We start from the raw sequence: 19,269 nt of genomic DNA on the forward strand, positions 1-19,269 counted from the left end.
CCAGCCAACTCGCCGGACTTGAATCCCATAGACAATCTATGGTAAAGAGGAAAATGATACACCAGACCCAACAACAGACGAGCTGAAGGCCGCTATCAAAGCAACCTGGGCTTCCATAACACCTCAGCAGTGCCACAGGCTGAGTGCCTCCATGCCACACCGCATTGAGGCAGTAATTTGTGCAAAAGGAGCCCTGACCAAGTATTGAGTGCATCAATGAACATACTTAGGAAACCTTTGAAGGTGTTTTGAGTTAATTAGCTGTTTAGAGCTCTTCTCAGGTCGACATTTCTGTATTAAACATTTTTTATTCTAATATTTTAAGATACTGGATATTTGATTTCCAAGAGCTGTAAGCCATACTCATCAAGATTGAGACAAAAAAGGCTTGACATTTTTCAATTTATGTGTAATGAATCTAGAATATATGAAGGTCTCACTTTTTGATTTGATTTACAGAAGAAAATATTTTCCAAGCTATTCAAATTCTTAGAAATGCACATGTATAATTTAAAATCATGCTTGGCTATTTGAAGTTATTCTAGTTCTGACTGTACCGTACTGAATCTTGTATCTGACTCGCAAACAGCAACAACCGTCAGTGGCCTTGAACAGTGTTTGGGTTGCTGTAGTTACCAGCCCAGCCCCGGGAGTGTGTGTAAGAAGGACCGTCTCTGCACGGGTGCTTTCAGTCTGGCATTCCACAGAGCTCTGCACATATCGCTGTTCCTCCAGGTGCGAATGATGTAAGGTTGCCTGCGTCAGCCGCATAGCTTTAGACAGGGCTGCTCACTGGTTAGCACTGAGTTTGTACCTTTCACTTCATGAGTGTCAGCGTGTGTAGACAGAGAGAGACAGATACCAGGACTCTCTTTCTCTGGTACATCTGCGCCACCTAGCGGTAAATGTTAGCACACTGGTATCTAGAGCGGAGGGCATTCTCGTTCCCCTCCTCACCATATTCGTTGCTAAACCCAGGGGCGCCGTTTAGGGGGGAAAAGTTAGGACAATTCCAAGGGCCCATGACTGACAGGGGCCCCAAAAAATAGGTAACAGCTGCACAGAGGGTGCCCAATATGATTTTTTGTCATGGGGCTAAATCCATGGGGCAGTCATCAGTCCCATTTTTAACCATGTTGTCCATTCATGACCTCCTCTATTCTCTCCTCCAGGCCCAAAAGAATGAGAGGGAGTCAATCCGGCAGAAGCTGGCCCTGGGCAGTTTCTTTGACGACGGGCCTGGCATCTATACCAGCTGCAGCAAAAGTGGCAAGCCCAGTCTGTCGTCACGGTAAGAGCGATCATGTGTCCTTCCATCACACAAACTGAACTACACACTGACACATACACATTTTGAGTTTTACTATCTTCCAAAAATAATTTCCCTAACTCTAACCGTGTAATCACTCCATACCCTAACACTAATGTAATGATTTACTCCACACAATTGTCAGGTCCCAGGCACACAGTGAATGTGGATTTATTTAGAAACCAAGTGTAGAATTGTATGAATGTATGCTTGTTATGTTTAGATTACAACAGAACATCCGTTTATCCATACACAGGAAATCACATTCAGTCAAAGCGTGACATTAATCAGCCAATGGGCTTACAGTACTGTGTTGTGTATTCTGAACTGCCATGTCTATAAAATAGAGGACAACTGGTAGTTTCTTCGAGATCGAGCTTGTAAGACTATGTTTGTAAGACTGAGTCTGTAACATCATGAACAATAGACTGTCAAATTCTGCAATTAATAATTGAATTACTCTCTCCCTTGACAAACGAGTACACAATCTTTATTTCACCACAATACGAACGGCTGATTTCTAACACAAGGCAGGGAAAAAAAGGGAAAAACATAGTATTCCCAAAGAAAGGGGCAATGACTTTCAAACAAAAATACTAACTCGATCAGGGAGGAAAAAGTGCACAAGGCAAGTAAGTAGAGAATCAACAAGCCAGGAAAAAAAGGTCTGAACACAGATACTATATACAAAGGTACTCACAGGCTTGCAGGGTTTGAAAAGAAAACGACAATACCTCACAATGGGAGAAAGCAAACCCTGTACTAGGAAGCTGACAAGACACAGGTATAAACAATGATGACAGGTCAATAATGAAAGGTTAATTGAACTGAATATAGAACTATGACAAAATAGAACACTTGAAAATAAAACTCACATCTAACTACTTCTAGTTCTAAACCTTATTAGAATTCTTCCTAAACCTAACCCCTAAACCCAAAAAGAACACTTTCCTTATTGGGACTGACAAAATGTCCACACGTTAAAATTTTCCTTGTTTTACTATTCTTATGGGGATTTTTGCTTCTCATGAGTACAGTAAAACCAATACATACATTGGTATCACTATGCTTATGAGGACCACGGTAATGTTTTTATTTTGTTTTGTGGTGTCTGTACTTTTATTTTTGTATGTTTTTATTTTTGTACTTTCATCTGTTTTCTTGTTTTGTTTATATGTTAAACATTGAGCCCCCATGCAACCTACATTTATAATTACTCAATTTACAGATTTTTATATAATATATTTAAAACACCATAATCCTATTTTCCCTAAACCCTAACCCTTACAATAAATGTAACCCTACCTTTAGTTCTGGCCCTCATCTTAACCTGTAAATCCTAAACATAAGCTTAACCCTGAAGTTAACTCCTTAAGGCAGTGGCACACTACAGTGTTTATAAACATTGCAACCACTTAGTGCAGGTCTTATCTCCGATCACTAACCCAACACATGCTGTGTCTTTTTGACCACCCATGGCTAGCATCCAATGCTTACCATTTTGTCTTGTTGAATTGGTAGTCACTTGACGCCAGCTCTGGGCCTATCAGAAAACGGGAGCAGAAATCAATAGTAAAAGTCAACGAGAAAAAAAGCATTGTTCCCGCACAAAACTGATTGTCTACACAGCATTCTCTGCTGAGAAGCAGTCATTTTGAACTTGATCACTAATCGGGACGAGGTGCTAATTGCTTTTGCATCTTAGCGTAAACCCATTGCCTATAGGTGCACTCCAAACCCTAAGCCTTAAGCAGTATCCTTGGTTTGTGAAGACTGGCCTAATATTCTCACATGACCAAATATTTCAAGGTTTACAATCCTGTTGAGGATATTACAACAGGCACACAGCAACATACACATATGCTCACAACCACACAGCTATTACACACAGTCACACAAAGACCAGATCAGTTTCACTTTTAGTCCCTGTTCCTCAGAAGCAATGACATCGCTTTCTTTTGTGCTTTTCTTTTGACCTTTTCTGAATGCCTGGAATAGTGGCTATCGCCAAGCACATTCTCCTGCTTTCTCCAGGACTTACAGTTTCCATTAGAAACCTCTGTTCACTTCTGAAACTAAGGGACATTTCCTCTGTCATTGTATGTGGGTCTCACTTCCCAAAATGCAGTCCTACACAGACCCTTAACTTTATTGGAAGTTGACTTCCAGGATTCAGATACAGTTGTGAAAAACATGTGAAAAAGTAAGTACAACCCCTGGAAAGTTGTCTTTGTTTTTTTTATTTGACATATTTGGATATTTTGATATATTATCTTAATTTCAACACTAATGAAAGATAGGTGTTGGTATTGGCAAGTACCTTGCGATATGATATATATCACCATATACATGTTACGATTCAATGCATCACGATTCATCACAATATCAAAACTGAATCACGATACATATTGAAGTGCTAAAGAAAACCTCAAACAATATTAGGCTATATACCTGAAAGGACAATATTCAGCTAATCTCCATGAGCAACCCCTAATGAAACAAGAAACCAGGCAAGCCTAGTTCAGCAAAGGGTTGCCATCTCAGGATTCAAACCCAGATTGCCCACGTGAAAGGCTGTGTCGTTAGCCACTACACCACAGAGCTGCCGGATGTCAGTATAACCTCTTGTCTCTATCCTGAACAAATCCTCTTTTGTCACTGGCCGTTTTAATAGTTAATTGGCCATTCGTGAATGACATTGATACAGTTAAACTGACTAACGTTTCTTATTAAGTTTACCTCCCCCACAAATAGCGTCTATGTATGGCGTTTCACTTGCCCTTTTAACAGCGTATTAGCCAGTAATAAGCTTTACCGGTATCTACTAACTTACTGGAATAGTCACAAGAATTTAGCAATTCCTAGCGAGTCTGCCAAAGCTATTTCATTCATTGCATAAGAATGTATTTTTTTCTTTCATGGCAAAACACTTTTCATTCGTGAATGATATTTATAGAATTACTATCAATAAAGGCGACGATAACTAACTTTACATGTGAAAAGACGTGAAAAGACGAGAGAATCGTGGAATCTACCTTGAAATAATAAAATAAAAATGTGTTGCTCTCAACAGATTCGAATGTAGGTCTTCCCGATGAGAGACACTGTCTTTAACCACTACGCCACGACATTACACGTTTCCGCAGTCGCTGGACTCCATTGAGGATTGTGTTAAACTGACTAACGTTTCTTATTAAGTTTATATTCACCGTAGCGTCTATGAACTGTATTGCTTTTGCCACTGGTCGTTTTAACAGCTTATTAGCCAATAGGCGAGTGTTTATTCTTTTTATATTTTATTATTCTATTTTTTATTATTATTATGTTGTTTTGATGTTTTCATTTGAGTATTTGTTTTTATGTTATTATATTTTTACTGTATTGTTATTATTTGTAAAGCTCATTGAATTCCTTCAATGTATGAATAGTGCTATATAAATAAACGTGCATGCCTGCATGCTTGCTTGCTAGTATCTACTAACTTCCTAGGAACAATCATAAGAAATGAGCAATTGTTAGCGAGAATGAAGAGGAACTTTTCCATGCCGGAAACCGTCGCCGTATACAGTTTCAGTTAAAGTGAAAGTTTGCTGCTGAGCAAAGCGAAACATTTGCGGCCTAACCTAAGTCAGCTGGCTACACAGCGGTTTATTTCTTACTTACATCAACATAATTTTCGTTTTCAAAGAGCAAGGGCGTTTCTAACCTCGTATCACCAAACAACACAGTAACAATTTCTTCTAACGTAAGAAGTCGTGGCCGCTTTGGCGCTAGCATTTTGAGTAAGACTGTTGATTAAAAAAAAAGTCAAATGACAGCATACCCTTTTCTGGTTTCTTATAATGACGACATCCAAGGGAATACAGTAACAGGCTTTTATCAGGTACATTTTGTGATATATAAAAAACTATTATTGTTAAAGAAACAGGCCCCTTCAGCGACCGCTACAGTAATTTAAATTAAAAGCCGGCTGTCGACAGCATAATAAATAAATAAACATCGATTCTAGACATATATATATAGATACAATATTGTGAAAATATAATCGCGACTTTACATTAAATCGTTATAAAGACAGACAGATAAAGGTAACCTAATATAATAAATGGCAATGAAAGGTTATATTTTGCAATAATTTCTTAATACTAGCTTCAGTAACTGGTGTTGCCCGGTTGTGGCCGCTTCTTGCAATTTTCAGTCTCTTACATCGTGTCATGGTCAAGAGCTTTCTTGTACAGCCATTCTGTTGTAGCTTTGCATGTATGTTTTGTTCAGTTCAGCTTCAGCTTTTTCTCAGTAATTCTCTGGCATAATATGATATTCATGGTTGACTCAATAATGGCATGTTGCCCAGATTCTGAGACAGCAAAGCAGCCCCAAACCACAATGCCACCACCTCCATGCTTTACGGATGGTATGAGGTTCTTCTGTTCAAAAGCAGTGTTTTGTTTTCATCAAACACGGTGTCCGGCATTGTGGCCAAACAACCACAAATCTGACAGACTTTTCAAGAGCAGACTAATCCAAAAAAAAAGGGTCTTTACCCAGGTGTTGTCTGGCAAATGTCAGCTGTGTCTTGATATTCTTTATTTGAAAGAGGCTTCTTCCTTCTTTGCATCCCATATAGACCAGGCTTGTAAAGTCTCTTTCTGACAGTTTACTTGTGCATTTCGACATTGACAGGCTAGAGGCCTGTAGATTCATTGATGTTACCCTGAAGCTCTTGGGCAAAATTTTGTAGGATGTCTGGTCCTTTGTGGATTGTCAGTGGTTTGGAAATTTCTGCAGTCCGCTGACAAAGACTAACTTTTTCAGTGAAAGTAAATAAAATTGCTGTTTATTTTGCAAAAATAATTTCAAACTTTTTTTCCCCCGTTTTATTTGTGATATTAGGTTACATTTCTCAGTGAATGTGGTTGGAATTTAATTAAAATATTCATGTGTCCAAATATCAGTGTCAAAACAAAAGACAATATTTCAGAGGGTGCACTTACTTTTTCACATGACTGTACAAAGTTTGCCAACAATACAAAGGCAGTTAGACAATTCATCATCTTGAAGACGTGCTCATAGGGTTCCCTGACTGTTTCCACTGCTGGATACGTTTGCTACTTCCATCAACTACTAAAAGGATCCTTTTGTGCTCCTTCCCCTGAAACTACTGATTGATTACCCTGGTCTGAATAAATGTGGACTGATTGGTTTCAGGCACTGTAATCGATCAACTCTTCTCACATATGTTTGTGATTACTGCTTTACCTAAGCAGATTATTGATCCAGAGTGGTTTGATCCATATCTTACAAGACTCAATTCTTGTGTGGCCTAGACTTGTCAGAGTTTGTCTGATTGGATCGAACATTCCACCTGGATGGATCAATCCCTGGCACGAGCAGGGGAGGATGGGGCAAACAGAGATGCTTTTTAATGTTGTGCAAGAAAAAGTCACTATTTTTGTCTCATCAAAGACATTAGACATCTTAGTTGAAATTAAAATTAGGCGTCAGTCTGAGTGGAAAACTACGTTTGACTGTTATTAAGATAAATTTTTACCAGTGGTGCCTAGATGTTTTACATACAAGAAAGTATTTGTAAGCTCACTTCAATCAATCAAATACATTTTATAAGCCCTTTTTACATCAGCAGTTGTCATAACCCACACGGATATTTAATATATGGCAATATATATATATGTAACGTATGTCTTATGAGCATATATGTTGTAAACATGTATTTGGTTTGATCAACACATATGTACAAATATCTACATGTATTTTAAAATAAATGTTTTACTGTATTTCCGTATGGGAAAGTGCTTTTACGGAAACCTAGCCAGAAATCCCAAAGAGCAAGCAACAACTGAGCTGATACAAAGTGGCTCCCTAAGATAAACTCCCTAGTAGACACTTGACCACTTTCCATATCCCACAGTAACGACAGGTCTTCCCCACTCTCTTTCTCTGTCTTTCTATTTCCAGGCTGCAGAGTGGGATGAATCTGCAGATTTGTTTTGTGAATGACAGCGGCAGTGACAAGGACAGTGATGCAGATGACAGCAAGACCGAAACCAGTCTGGACACTCCGCTGTCCCCCATGGTACAGGCCAATCACACACACAGATACACAAGCACACAACATATTCATAATTTTTAAGTGAATAAGTATGTTGGTCACACTGTTGCTGATTCTTAGAGAGATGTCTACTGAGTAATGGACATAGTTGGAGAAAGAGAGAGAAAGACTCATTGCTTTGAGTTAGTGTGTGCTCGTTTTCTGGACTGTTAATCAAATGACGGTTGAATATGAACACACTCTCTGATGGACGCGGACGAGTGGACACGTGAGCCGTCTGACAGACACAGTTAAAGAATGGGGTGATTCTCTAGCATGTCTTGCCATCTCTTCTAGCTGTGAGCTGTTTCCCTGTCTGACTGACATCTCTGTTCAGTAAATGACCTCTCATTTACTACACTAGAAAAAGATAGGCCCACTGGCAGCTATCCTTTCTTTATTTTCCCTTTTCTCTCTCCCCTCTCTCTCTCCCTCCCTCCTTCTCCCAGTCGAAGCAGAGTTCGTCCTACTCTGACCGGGACACTACAGAGGAGGACAGTGAGTCTCTGGAGGACATGGACTTTCTGAGCAGACAGAAGAAGCTGCAGGCCGAGGCAAAGCTGGCATTGGCAATGGCCAAACCCATGGCCAAGATGCAGGTGGAGGTGGAGAAACAGAACCGCAAGAAGTCCCCTGTGGCAGACCTGGTCAGTACCGTTCAACACCACTGTAGTCAGTGTTCCTAACCACCACGCTTCAACACAATGGCCTGCAGTAACTGTGTGATCTCCCGACCTAGACCCCCCCCCCCCCCCGGTTGGCAGCCGTGGTCATGACTATTTTAACATCCTCATCTGCCTCAGTGCCCCCTGAGTGCACACACACGCACTGACACACACACACACAGACACACACACGCACTGACACACACACGCACTGACACACACACGCACCGAATCCCACATTCACACACATACCAATTTGTCCACGTAGGCTAAAGATATTACTTATTCAGTAAAGAGGGGGTGGTTGAGTTCGGGAAATCTTTAATTCACATCCCAGAATGCAATGGGTGACAGGCTTGGGGATGTAGATGTGCCCAGAAGTCACCAAAGATAAGTGGGACAAATGAGGAACTGACGTGAAACACTTCTGTAATGAACAGATCATCTTGCTTACACAGTCATCAGTTAATTTCAGTAAAATGTTCATATTCTCTATATCCTTTACATTGTGGTGCTTGGTCAGTGGGCTATGACTCCGGCATGTGTGGGTGGAGATGTGGTTTCACACTAGATGATATGATTTAATTCATTCAAGCCATAAAGATTCTAAAGAATGAATGTAAAAATTTGCATAACACTCCCAAACACAAGCATTAAATCATTGGAGTTTTTGCCTATTTATATTGTACCTAATCTTAGACAATACTGGTATGATGAAGTACTTGAGTATTCATTTTGGGTGATATCCTTAATCATAGTGCCACTGAAATCAGAAGCCAAGAAAACTCATATTGAAACTAATGTATTTATTTAACAGAGGGAGGGAAATCCACCTGAAACAACCAGGCACTTACCCTTTTCACTTCACTGCATTACTCTGTTTCTCTCTCCTCTCACTTTTTTCTCTCACAACTCCACCTCTGTGTGTGACACTGACTTCCGTGCTCTCTCTTCAAACTGAAGCTGTGGCACATGACAGAGGATAAACATGGCCCCCAGCAAAAATGCAGGGCTGTGAATGTGAAAATGATAGAAGATTGAGAAACTGTTTTAGCAAGAACCAGCTGAGCATTCACACCCACTAAAAACGCTTTCAGCACAAAGAAAATAGAAAGGTCACGTTTTCTCACTCAGAGACACTTCCTTAAAGTTGAAAATGTGACAGACAGAGAGTGAGAGAGAGGGAGAAACTTACATAGAGAGGGGGAGAGGGTCATGCAGACACACAGAGACAGAGGGGAGAGCAGACACACAGAGACAGAGGGAGAGAGAGACAGACACACAGGGAGAGGGAGAGACAGACAGACACACAGAGACAGAGGGAGAGAGAGACAGACCCACAGAGACAGAGGGAGAGAGAGACAGACCCACAGAGACAGAGGGAGAGAGACAGACACACAGAGACAGAGGCAGAGAGAGACAGACACACAGGGAGAGGGAGAGACAGACAGACACACAGAGACAGAGGGAGAGAGAGACAGAGACAGAGGGTAGGGCATACACACAGAGAGGAGGGGGAGAGAGAGAGAGACACAGAGACAAGGGGGAGGGACACAGAGACAGAGGGAGTGAGGGACAGATATGCAGAGATAAATGGAGAGAGAAACAGAGTGGGGGAAATAATAAGATAATATAAATCCAGTGATTCGTGAAAAAAATTATTAAATAGAAGGGAAATTCTCATAGCCGGTGAGTATGAGATAGAAAATGATTTGTTATTTACCACAGTGACACTCTAGGGGTTAAATAAATCCTGTCACTGTGCAACCCAGCCAAGTATAGCCATGTGAGGTGAGCAACATACAGAGAAAGAGACAAGGGAAAAGAGGGACAGAGAAAGAAAAACTGAAACGCTTTAGGGAAACACAAATGACATCCCCACAGTGAAAGGTTGACAGGAAGACAAAGAGCAAACTTAGAGAGCGTAAAGTGTGCATTTGTTTACTGCTAGGGGGAAGGAAACTGAATGATTTCCTGTAACTGTCCATGACCAAGTTCAGGGACCCCTGTTGAACTGTGTACAGTATATTGTTGACAGTAAAGTCACTAGATTGACCCCTGCTGGTAAGCTTGGGCTTTGCATCATACCACAATTTGTCACTCAGGGCACTGTAACATTGTGCTGTTTCATGCTGACTTGATTCATACAGGTTTGCAGATCAAACTAAATTATGCTTACCCTCAAACACCTTTTTGTGCACACACACAAATAAGCCTAAATACTGTCATTAACATTCACTGTAGTGTCTTTAGAGTCTAGTGCCATTAGTGCTATTAGTGAGTGAACATATGTGTTTATATTTCGGATGTGCTCTATGTATAGTGAATGTGTGTGTGTGTATTTCTAACAATTGTCATGTGTGTCTTTCTAGTTGCCCCACTTGCCCCACATCAGTGAATGTCTGATGAAGAGAAGCCTGAAGCCTACAGACCTGAGAGATATGACTCTAGGACAGCTACAGGTCATAGTGAATGACCTGCACTCCCAGATAGAAAGTAAGTGCGCACACACACACTCACTGGCCCAAAGCTCAAGGGATGGCCTCCCCTAATTTTGAAAGTGACTTCGGAGAATGAAAGTTTGTTGTGTTTGTGAGGTGATACTAGTTAATACACAATGAATAATAGACCTTACACAGAAGCCCCAAAACTCCCTCCCAAAAATTTTGCTTTTGAATTTTATGTATCACTAGCATGGTTAAAAAACAAGATTAAGAAAAAGCCCCTTCCGCAAACATTCTCTCGTATGACTGTGTGTCCTGGTGATCATGCTCTAAGCTTATACTAATGTTGTTATCGTGTTTGTCTGGCCCAACCAGGTCTGAATGAGGAGCTGGTGCAGCTGCTGTTGGTCCGGGATGAACTGCACATGGAACAGGATGCCATGTTGGTGGACATAGAGGACCTGACTAGGTGGGGACAATATCTAGTTAACACACTGACACACGCACAAACACATGCAGCCTCCTGGGGACGACTGTAACTACAGATATTCCATGGAATGAGTGGGAAATGTGGTTCACAGTCTTTTCCAAGAAAACAGAAACTGATTTAATCCCAATTTTGTTTTTATTCAGGCATGCCGAGAGCCAGCAGAAACACATGGCTGAGAAGTCCCAATCCAAATAAGACACCCAACTCAACCCTACCCCATCTCCACCCCTTTATTCCACCCCCCACATTGATCCCAACACCCTGGCCCATGCCTCTCGCTGCTCTCCCTCTGCCTCCCCCCCTGCCCCCCCCCCCCCCTCTCTCCCTCTCATGGTGGCATCTGCCAGAGGAAGGCCACCCATTCATTTGCTTTTGTGGTTGTCCCAGCGCTAAGGATGGAGCACTTCCTGCTTCCTGGGAGAAGAGGAAACTGTGTGTTGTCATAGATACTGTCCCCGGCTTCATGTGCAGTGATCGGCCTTGCTTCGCTATTGTTTATTTTTTAACTTTTATTAAAAGTTTATTCGCCACTAAATTATAACTGTCAATACAAAATGGTGAAGAAAAAAAATAAATAATAGTGAGAAATTAGTAGTCAGATAAATAATAAAAAAAATACAATGTATAAAACTATGAGGACTAACTTCAGACCATTTTAAGTTGGACAGTAATTTTAAAGTATTTCAAAGTCAATCTCTTTTTATTCTGCACAAATGGTAGTTTTCAACTGAGAAATGTTTATTTGAAGGTGCTAAAAGAGTTTAAAGGAAACATGCCTGCCTTGTAGTGGAGTCGTAGCTTTGGTAATACGTTCACTCTGATCGGTCTTCAACATTTTGTGAATGTTGATTTTCTGACACGGGTCATTTTAAATAAGTGTGTTAATATCATTTTCATCCTATTGTATTCAGAATCTTTATTTGAGGAAGAAATGTTTATGTACAGATATGTAAAATAAAAAATAAACTTTGTTTCATATATTGTTGTTTGGTGTGTAGTCTGTTAAGTGTTGACAAGAACACTGTACAGTAACAGTAACACTATTAAACATATTCTAATAATAATAGTAACAGCATTGCCACATTGCCAAAAGCCCAGACTTTAGCCACATATTTCAGTTTTTCTATTCCTCCAAACATGAAACCAATGTCACCTTACAATAATTGATTTTGAGTTTTAGTGTAATGAAAAATTCAACAGAACGACATTTCAACGTACCAAATTTCACAAAATTATTTATTATTCAGTAATATGAGATAATTGGGCAGAGGTCTGAATACTTCTGTAAGGCGCAATAGCTTAGATAGATAGATATTACATTTTAAAAGAAATTATCATTTTGGCAATAATATTATCTTTCAACACAGAAAACAGGCACCCAAGGTCAAAAGAAAATGAATGGCAAATCCCAAAAGAAGTTTAGAAGAATTTACCACCAGACAGTGTACCAAAGTGAATTGCTTCAGATTTGCTTTGTAAGGGAGGCCACAAAAAATACTGATTTGTTTTAAAAGCAGAGGTCATTTGTGTAACTTTCAATTGTATATATTTTTATCTGTGTTTATTGTTAAATAGGTTTTTTCTAACAAACAGTTATAGATCAGATAAATGTTTTTAAAATGTGTTTTTCTTAGGAAGGGATTTGGACAACATATATACAGTATATATTTACAATGCCCTGCAAAAGTATTCAAACTCCTGACTAATTCTAAAATGTTACTGAACTACAAACGGTACATTGACATTTTCAATTATTTTATCCTGTGCCTTTAATAACCAGTATCATTTTCTAGGGGAAGAAAGGTGATCCTTTTGTTTAATCCTTTATTCAGAGGAAATACAATTGTGCAACAGTTTCACAGTTACAAAAGTTTCTGTATGGGAAGCCATTTTATTTTAAAAAGTAACTGATGATGTCAACCTGATGACGTCAGTTTACACTAGGCTCCTTTCTGTGATTGTGGTTTTCAAAGGTCTGACCTCTTCTCAGTGATCACAATCACAAGCATCATCACCATCTATGAAATTAGCTAGAAGATTGTCAAACCTTGGCCAGTCTCTGCAGACCCAATAAGTCATTTAACTTGTGGAATGTGCAGAGGTAATTGTCAATCTCACAATATCTAAGTAATACACATAATTGAGGCTCCCCCTAAAGCATTCAAATGAAAAAACTTGGACAGACCCATGTAACCGTGCCATCATCTGGCTCTATATGAATGCAAACCGAATGTACAGATATGTGGCCTACAGCAGGGGTTGGGGCGAGAGACACGTTTTCTGGGAAGCATGCCCCTCATATTCAAAACATGAAAGCATTAAAATATTTGCTGTGACTTGAGCATTGCAAGAATGGACAAAAAATGTTAGGCCCTGAGGAAACTTTAAATGTTCACCTCTTAGCAACTGCGAGAAAATGAAAGGTCTCCAAGCTCATTTCCATTTTATCCTCAGACAGAAATATTTTTGTTGTTGCAATTTGAAAACAAATATCTTGCAATAGTTGACTTGAGGCAACGAGAAAATTCATGTTTTAAAGCATAAATTACAATGAAATAATGTAATTAAACAAACAGATGAAATGGGGGATAACATAACTGTTACACTGAAAGCCTGGTGGATCAGTAAATGCCTACACTGTATTTGGAAAGTATTCAGACCCTTTAACTTTTTCCACATTTTGTGGAAGAGCCCTCTTGGCAAACTCCAAGAGGGCTCTCTGGTGCCTTTTACTGGAGTGATGTCCATCTATCCACTCTACCATAACGGCCAAATTGGTGCCACAGAAAGTGTTATCTTGTGTGGAAAATTCTTCAATTTTTTGATATGATTTTTTTTTGTACACTTCCCCAGGTCTGTGCCTCGACACAATCCGGTCTCATTTGGTTTTTGCTCTAACATGTTTTGTCAACTGTTGGAACTTATATACAGTTGTGCGCCTTTCCAAATTATGTACAGTCATTGCATTTACCACAGATTCACTCAAATGAAGTTGTAGAAACAGCACAACGATAATCATTGAAAAGAAGGTACCCCTGAGATCAATTACGGGTGTCTTAAATTTCGAGTGTCGTTATTCAATTTCAATTTCGAGTGTCGTTATTGTGTGTATGGTTATCCTAAAAATAAACATATCTTATGGTCAATTGTAGTTTTATCTTGTCTCGAGCCTACTCATAGAACGAAACAAGTCTGTGGTTAATTCCAGTTTCACTAGAAGGAGTCCCTGACTGACTCAGAGAATTCGCACAGACAACCCAGGAAATTACACGACTGACGGCATTTCGTAGCGCTTCACGTTTCATTAGTGCTTACCCCTATCGTAAGGGAATTCCATCCTAGGAGCCCGTATAAATATGATCTTAGGATGCAGAGATAACAACACACCTATCACTTCACGGGACACGATTTGATCAAAGATTTCAGAATCATGCAGACAAACTTTTATTTATGTGAGTATTTCCTTTAACTTGTACTTAATTATATCGATGTAGGTTTTTGATCACCCAGACCACTCAAACGATATGCATCAAACTGCCCATAGTCTTACTATTGATTAGAAATATCAGTAATAAAAATATGTTTTATTAACTGTAGCATTGGTCCTGAGTTGATTGATTGTGTCGTTTCTTCACCAAGACCTTGCCAGCTGTGCGCTGCTGCTCGCGCTCTCCTGCCAAGTCGCCATAGGAACACCACTGCGCACACTAGGGTGTTCGGACACTACAAAAAGCAAGGAGTATGTGGACATCTCCAAAGAACTCATCAAGAATGTTAGGAACCTCCTGGACAGCGTGAGACACATTTATTCTGCATTCACTGAGTCAAATCTGTTTGATAGCGTTCGTTGTTCACGTATTTCATGTAAATCCAGAATTCCAACCGAATATGTTTTTTTTTTCTTTATAGGAAGACCTTTTTATAGGCCTAAACTGCTCAGAGCAGCGTGTGGAGCTCAACGCTAAGACCCAGACAGTACAGGCCTGCAAACCCAACACGGACAGTGTGAGTTTCAAAACATTCATGATAGGCGAGATATTTACATGAATAAAGAAGTATGTCACTGTATTTTATGTTTTAAATATGATTTACAGAATAGTGATACAAATGAATCTGTTGATGCATTATTTCCATTTATTATTTCAGATTACAGGATGTTCAGGTCAACAGAACACCGGATTCAGTGAGGTATTGATTGTATTTATGGCAATATTGTTGATTTAGGGAATGCAAAATTATATTCACAGATAGATTAGATCTTTAGATTGCTTAGTGACTGCATTTCACATACTTCCCATATTTCAACTGCTTATTATATCTCTGGTTGTCTGATCTATGTCCTTCTCTGTGGTTTAATTCCCCTCACAGAGTGAATGTCTGAGGAACATCAGTGCAGACCTAGGACATTATATTGCCTCACTTAAGGCTTACAAACAGGCCAACCTCGACCATACTGTCACCCTCACCAAGCAACTACTCAATTTTCTGACACAACAATCGGAGCCCTCTTCACAGGTACAGGAAAATAAGATGTATATTTTTCCCTTTATAATGAAAACATTAATTCCTGAATTTTCCTTTTTTATTCTTCTAATATCAGCAAATGTGTATCAACGCTGTGAACAAAAATGTATTCATACTGACTTCTGTTTAAAATCGTTTTTTTTCTTTTGGTATGCAGGTTGCAGACTCTAAGCTGACCAGTGGTAACTCTGTTGACCAGCGAGTCCATCTGTGTAAGGTACTGAAGGGCTTCCACCTCCGGATCATCACCATCAGCAGAGCCATGGGCTACATCTCTGCTGGGGACCATAGGAAGTAAAATTGAATCATCAGTGACATCATCAGACATCAGCCTCAACTACTATGCCATTATCATTATCATAACTGATGAATTCTGCACTACACTCAGTACCTGTCGACAGAAGTGCTGAGTATACAGTATAAGCTAACTAAACTTTGGCTCAGTTGAGCTAAATGACAGTGTACTCTTCAGTGCAAAGAAAATCAATTAAGATCATGTTGGTCAACCTATTTATGTATTTATTTTATTTATTTATTGAAATTATGCATATTTATTAGACATTAACATAATATTTATTTATTGTACTGATGTAATTTATTGGAATATTTATAATAAAGTTTTGTCAAGCTAACTGAGTTGTTAAATGTTTGTTTTAAAAAATACATTACTTGGAAACACAAAGAGCATCCTTTTTCAACAGCTGTGGGTTGGAAACATGCAACCCCCATTTTCTCCCCACTTATATCCTCAACAACAGAATGTGTTTCACTGTGCAAGTTCCTTGGTGAGAGAGGGAGGCTTTTATAGGGGACAACAGACATATCATCAAGCAACATTATTTACAATATTCCTGGCTTCTGTGATTTGCTTTTCCAGGTTTTGCGCCCCCTACTGAATCTTAATGGAAGTTCAAATTTGTATCAACTTCTCCCTGTGAAATATATTGACTTGGCCCTACAGGTTACCAAGCAGACTTTCAGGTGTATCCAGAAAGGCATTGTTGAAGCTGCATGTGTCTAGCCTCCAGTTGAGTGCTGGACCTGTGTCTCACCTTGTACTTCAGGACATTTGTTTTATACAGTACTTTGTTCGGCTCCATCTCTTGAGCTACTTTAGTGGTTTACCATAACATGTTTATTTATTTAAATTCAGCTATCAGGTCGTGTTTCTCATCCACATTCGGCTCAGATGCTGCAGACATTTTTGCCCGGTGTAAAAATGTTCCAGGACGCAACAGTCCTGATCTTCGTGACCATTAGTCAATAGCGTTGTCGTCATTCCAGGCTCCAAGCCCCAGAGCGCCATTGACTTCAGACATTTACCGGGAAGTTGTAGGTAGACGTTCCCACACTCATTCTTGGAAACGTCTCAGGAGGTCTTACGTATCCAGTCTGATAAGACAGGGGGTTGTCCACAGTTCATAACTGCAATGGTTGATTTTGGACTGCATTCTGATCAGTAATTAATTTACAGTACTGCATCCTGGTCGGTATAAAAACGTGCAATGCTGCATCCTGATCAGTATTAAACTTGTAATACTGCATTCTGGTGTGCAATGTGCAGTACTGAAGGTATGTTGAAATAATTGAAGGTCACTGTAAAGTGCTAAATACATTTACGGCAAACAGAACATATAAGCTACTTCATGAAACGTTTGTATTCATGAACAGAGATCCTTCATCAAGTTGTAATGTACTAGCTCCAATAAAACAGTCTTTGTAAAAAATACCTTTTATTCAGTCAGACATTTGTAATATTCTACCCAGAGCCTTAAGGCCCATACCTGAGGTGTAACATTACAGAAGTGCATATATGGACTGGAATGTTTATGATAGACTATCTAAGCATACAGTACTGTACATTAGACACATGCACATCCAATGGCCAAAATATCAGTAATCCTGTGGTCTTCACATTTATGATTTCAAAAGTTATTTGTTGTAACTGGGATTTTTGGGTCCCAGTATCAGCAACAATGCTATCCCAATTGAATGTTTTTTCAAATGAGTTATTAGCTTGTTTGTAAACAAACAAATACTCCACTAAATTGAAAGAGAAGAAAAAACCCTTGAACACACATGCTGAAAGCTAGCATTTTTCCAAGGCATGATTAATCAAGGGGATGAAACAAAGAAATATAACAAAACGTTTGCTGCTAACACAGCAGATGCCATTCAGGGTGAAGCCTGGACCATGATTTTCCATGACAATGTCTTTTCATGACATTGCATATGTAAGAGTGTACACTTACATTTTCCAAAAGTAGCTATTACCACAATCAAGTGATAGGCAACATTTGGTCTAGCATAACATAAAACCAAACATAGACTGTAAAAAAAAAAAACTGACCGCATAATTAAAAAAACAATACAAATTATACACAGTATAAAAAGTACAGAATATATCAAAATATACAACTAATTGCAAAGTTTGAGACAAAGGCATATATGTTTGTGGCAGATCCCAATCTGCAGCACCATGGCTGATACTGCCTACATATGAGTTAAGTACACAGTATTTCCCCTAGAGTTCATCTATGATTCACATGTCAGTAATTCTGCTGACGCACTCTTCCAGAGTGATAAACGTACATTGCATATATTTAATGCCTATAGTACTTTACAATGTTTTTTAAACTTTAGGGGGATGCGAGGGGTTGAATGAGACAATTGGAAGCTGCCGAAGTTTTGATTGCCATGAGGATGAGGGCATCTTTCCAGGATGGAGTGGTTAAGGGCTGTTGGATCTTTAGGGACAAGAGGGTCAGCACACTTTTAAAGTTCCATTCCAAAGATGGCACCCTCTAACACCACTACCAGTTAATCTAGACTTCCATCAATGGACTGTGTGACAGTAGTACTGTGGGCTGGGGTGAGAACCCCACCTAGGCAATATCATTATTCTGATTTAGAATCTGTGTACGTCCATTATAACTATAAGGAAACACACAAAGTTGACCATTGATCAGTGTCAAGAGGAAACTTTCATCGTAATCCATTCAGCATAGGTAGAAGGATTTCTACTTCAAGGTTAGAGTTCAATTGTTTCTGTCCCATGGGCTCCGTCTCCTTGAGAACATTGAGCTCTGGAAAGGCAGGAACCTCATTTGTCATCTTTATTGTCCATCATATCTGGGGAAAGCACAACACACAAAGTACTGTTGATTAGTGGGACAGACTAGCATACATGTAGGAACACACCTCTACATGAAACTCTGTATTACCATTGTCCCTGTAAGTGAATCCCAGAAGGTTGTACCTCCAGGCCAACTCACAGTTGAACCAACTGTGGTTATAAATTCAGGTAGATGATGAGGGTTTAAATTAGTTTTTGTAAAACATTGGTTCTCCAACATTAAAGACAGTTTCATCAAATAGGATTCATGACTGGGGCGGGGTATGGAGATTCCCAAACTGATGATGAGACCGTTGTGTAAAATGTTGTTTATATGAGCAAAACCTACTATAATCATTATCTTTCCTCAGTTAGCCATTAAATTCCAAGTATAAAAGTGAGTGGCTTTGAAGACATGTGGCACAGATTGGCACATTAATTATATAGTACACCATTTTTGGGGAACGTGTAACAGCTCAATCAGCGGCACTAAAACTACTGGCCAGAAATCCCAGAATGCATCTTTAAGGAAATATATTGTTAGAAATGTTTTTTAATGAAACTGTTTAGGTGATTTTCCATTAGCAGGACAGATTGGAGGAGAAAGAATGAG

At 39.4% G+C, this 19,269-nt stretch overlaps 3 protein-coding genes across 7 annotated transcripts in view; 2 read left to right on the top strand and 1 right to left on the bottom strand.

Annotated features, from left to right (window-relative positions):
* Window positions 1-11,995, top strand: part of schip1 (schwannomin interacting protein 1) — a 263,453-nt gene extending 251,458 nt beyond the window's left edge. For all 5 annotated transcript variants that reach the window (XM_010898219.5, XM_034292491.1, XM_010898301.5 and 2 more), the window contains 6 exons: window positions 1,173-1,291; window positions 7,286-7,403; window positions 7,868-8,065; window positions 10,456-10,579; window positions 10,903-10,996; window positions 11,161-11,995. In XM_010898219.5, the coding sequence (XP_010896521.3) occupies window positions 1,173-1,291; window positions 7,286-7,403; window positions 7,868-8,065; window positions 10,456-10,579; window positions 10,903-10,996; window positions 11,161-11,212 (705 nt within the window). In that variant the 3' untranslated portion in view covers window positions 11,213-11,995. The remainder of the gene's footprint in view (window positions 1-1,172; window positions 1,292-7,285; window positions 7,404-7,867; window positions 8,066-10,455; window positions 10,580-10,902; window positions 10,997-11,160) is intronic.
* Window positions 11,996-14,377: 2,382 nt separating this feature from the next.
* il12a (interleukin 12a) lies at window positions 14,378-16,005 on the top strand. Its single transcript, XM_020050255.2, has 6 exons — window positions 14,378-14,469; window positions 14,657-14,811; window positions 14,927-15,022; window positions 15,164-15,205; window positions 15,386-15,532; window positions 15,699-16,005. The coding sequence occupies exons 1-6, from the start codon at window positions 14,448-14,450 to the stop codon at window positions 15,837-15,839; spliced, it is 603 nt and encodes a 200-aa protein (XP_019905814.1). The 5' UTR covers window positions 14,378-14,447; the 3' UTR covers window positions 15,840-16,005.
* A 1,258-nt stretch (window positions 16,006-17,263) lies between these two features.
* The window catches only part of si:dkeyp-97b10.3, a 44,783-nt gene continuing 42,777 nt past the window's right edge, over window positions 17,264-19,269 (bottom strand). Inside the window, exon 17 of the mRNA XM_013140674.3 lies at window positions 17,264-18,673. Coding sequence (XP_012996128.1) covers window positions 18,645-18,673 — 29 coding nt within the window. The 3' untranslated portion in view covers window positions 17,264-18,644. The remainder of the gene's footprint in view (window positions 18,674-19,269) is intronic.

Source organism: Esox lucius, chromosome 1 (genome assembly GCF_011004845.1).
Source record: "Esox lucius isolate fEsoLuc1 chromosome 1, fEsoLuc1.pri, whole genome shotgun sequence".
Taxonomy (NCBI): Eukaryota; Metazoa; Chordata; class Actinopteri; order Esociformes; family Esocidae; genus Esox; species Esox lucius.

Coding starts and splice junctions, on each gene's coding strand:
- il12a (XM_020050255.2), top strand. CDS start 14,448: ATGCAGACAAACTTTTATTTAT. Junction 14,470..14,656: donor GCAGACAAACTTTTATTTAT/GTGAGTATTTCC, acceptor TTCTTCACCAAG/ACCTTGCCAGCTGTGCGCTG. Junction 15,023..15,163: donor GCAAACCCAACACGGACAGT/GTGAGTTTCAAA, acceptor TTATTATTTCAG/ATTACAGGATGTTCAGGTCA.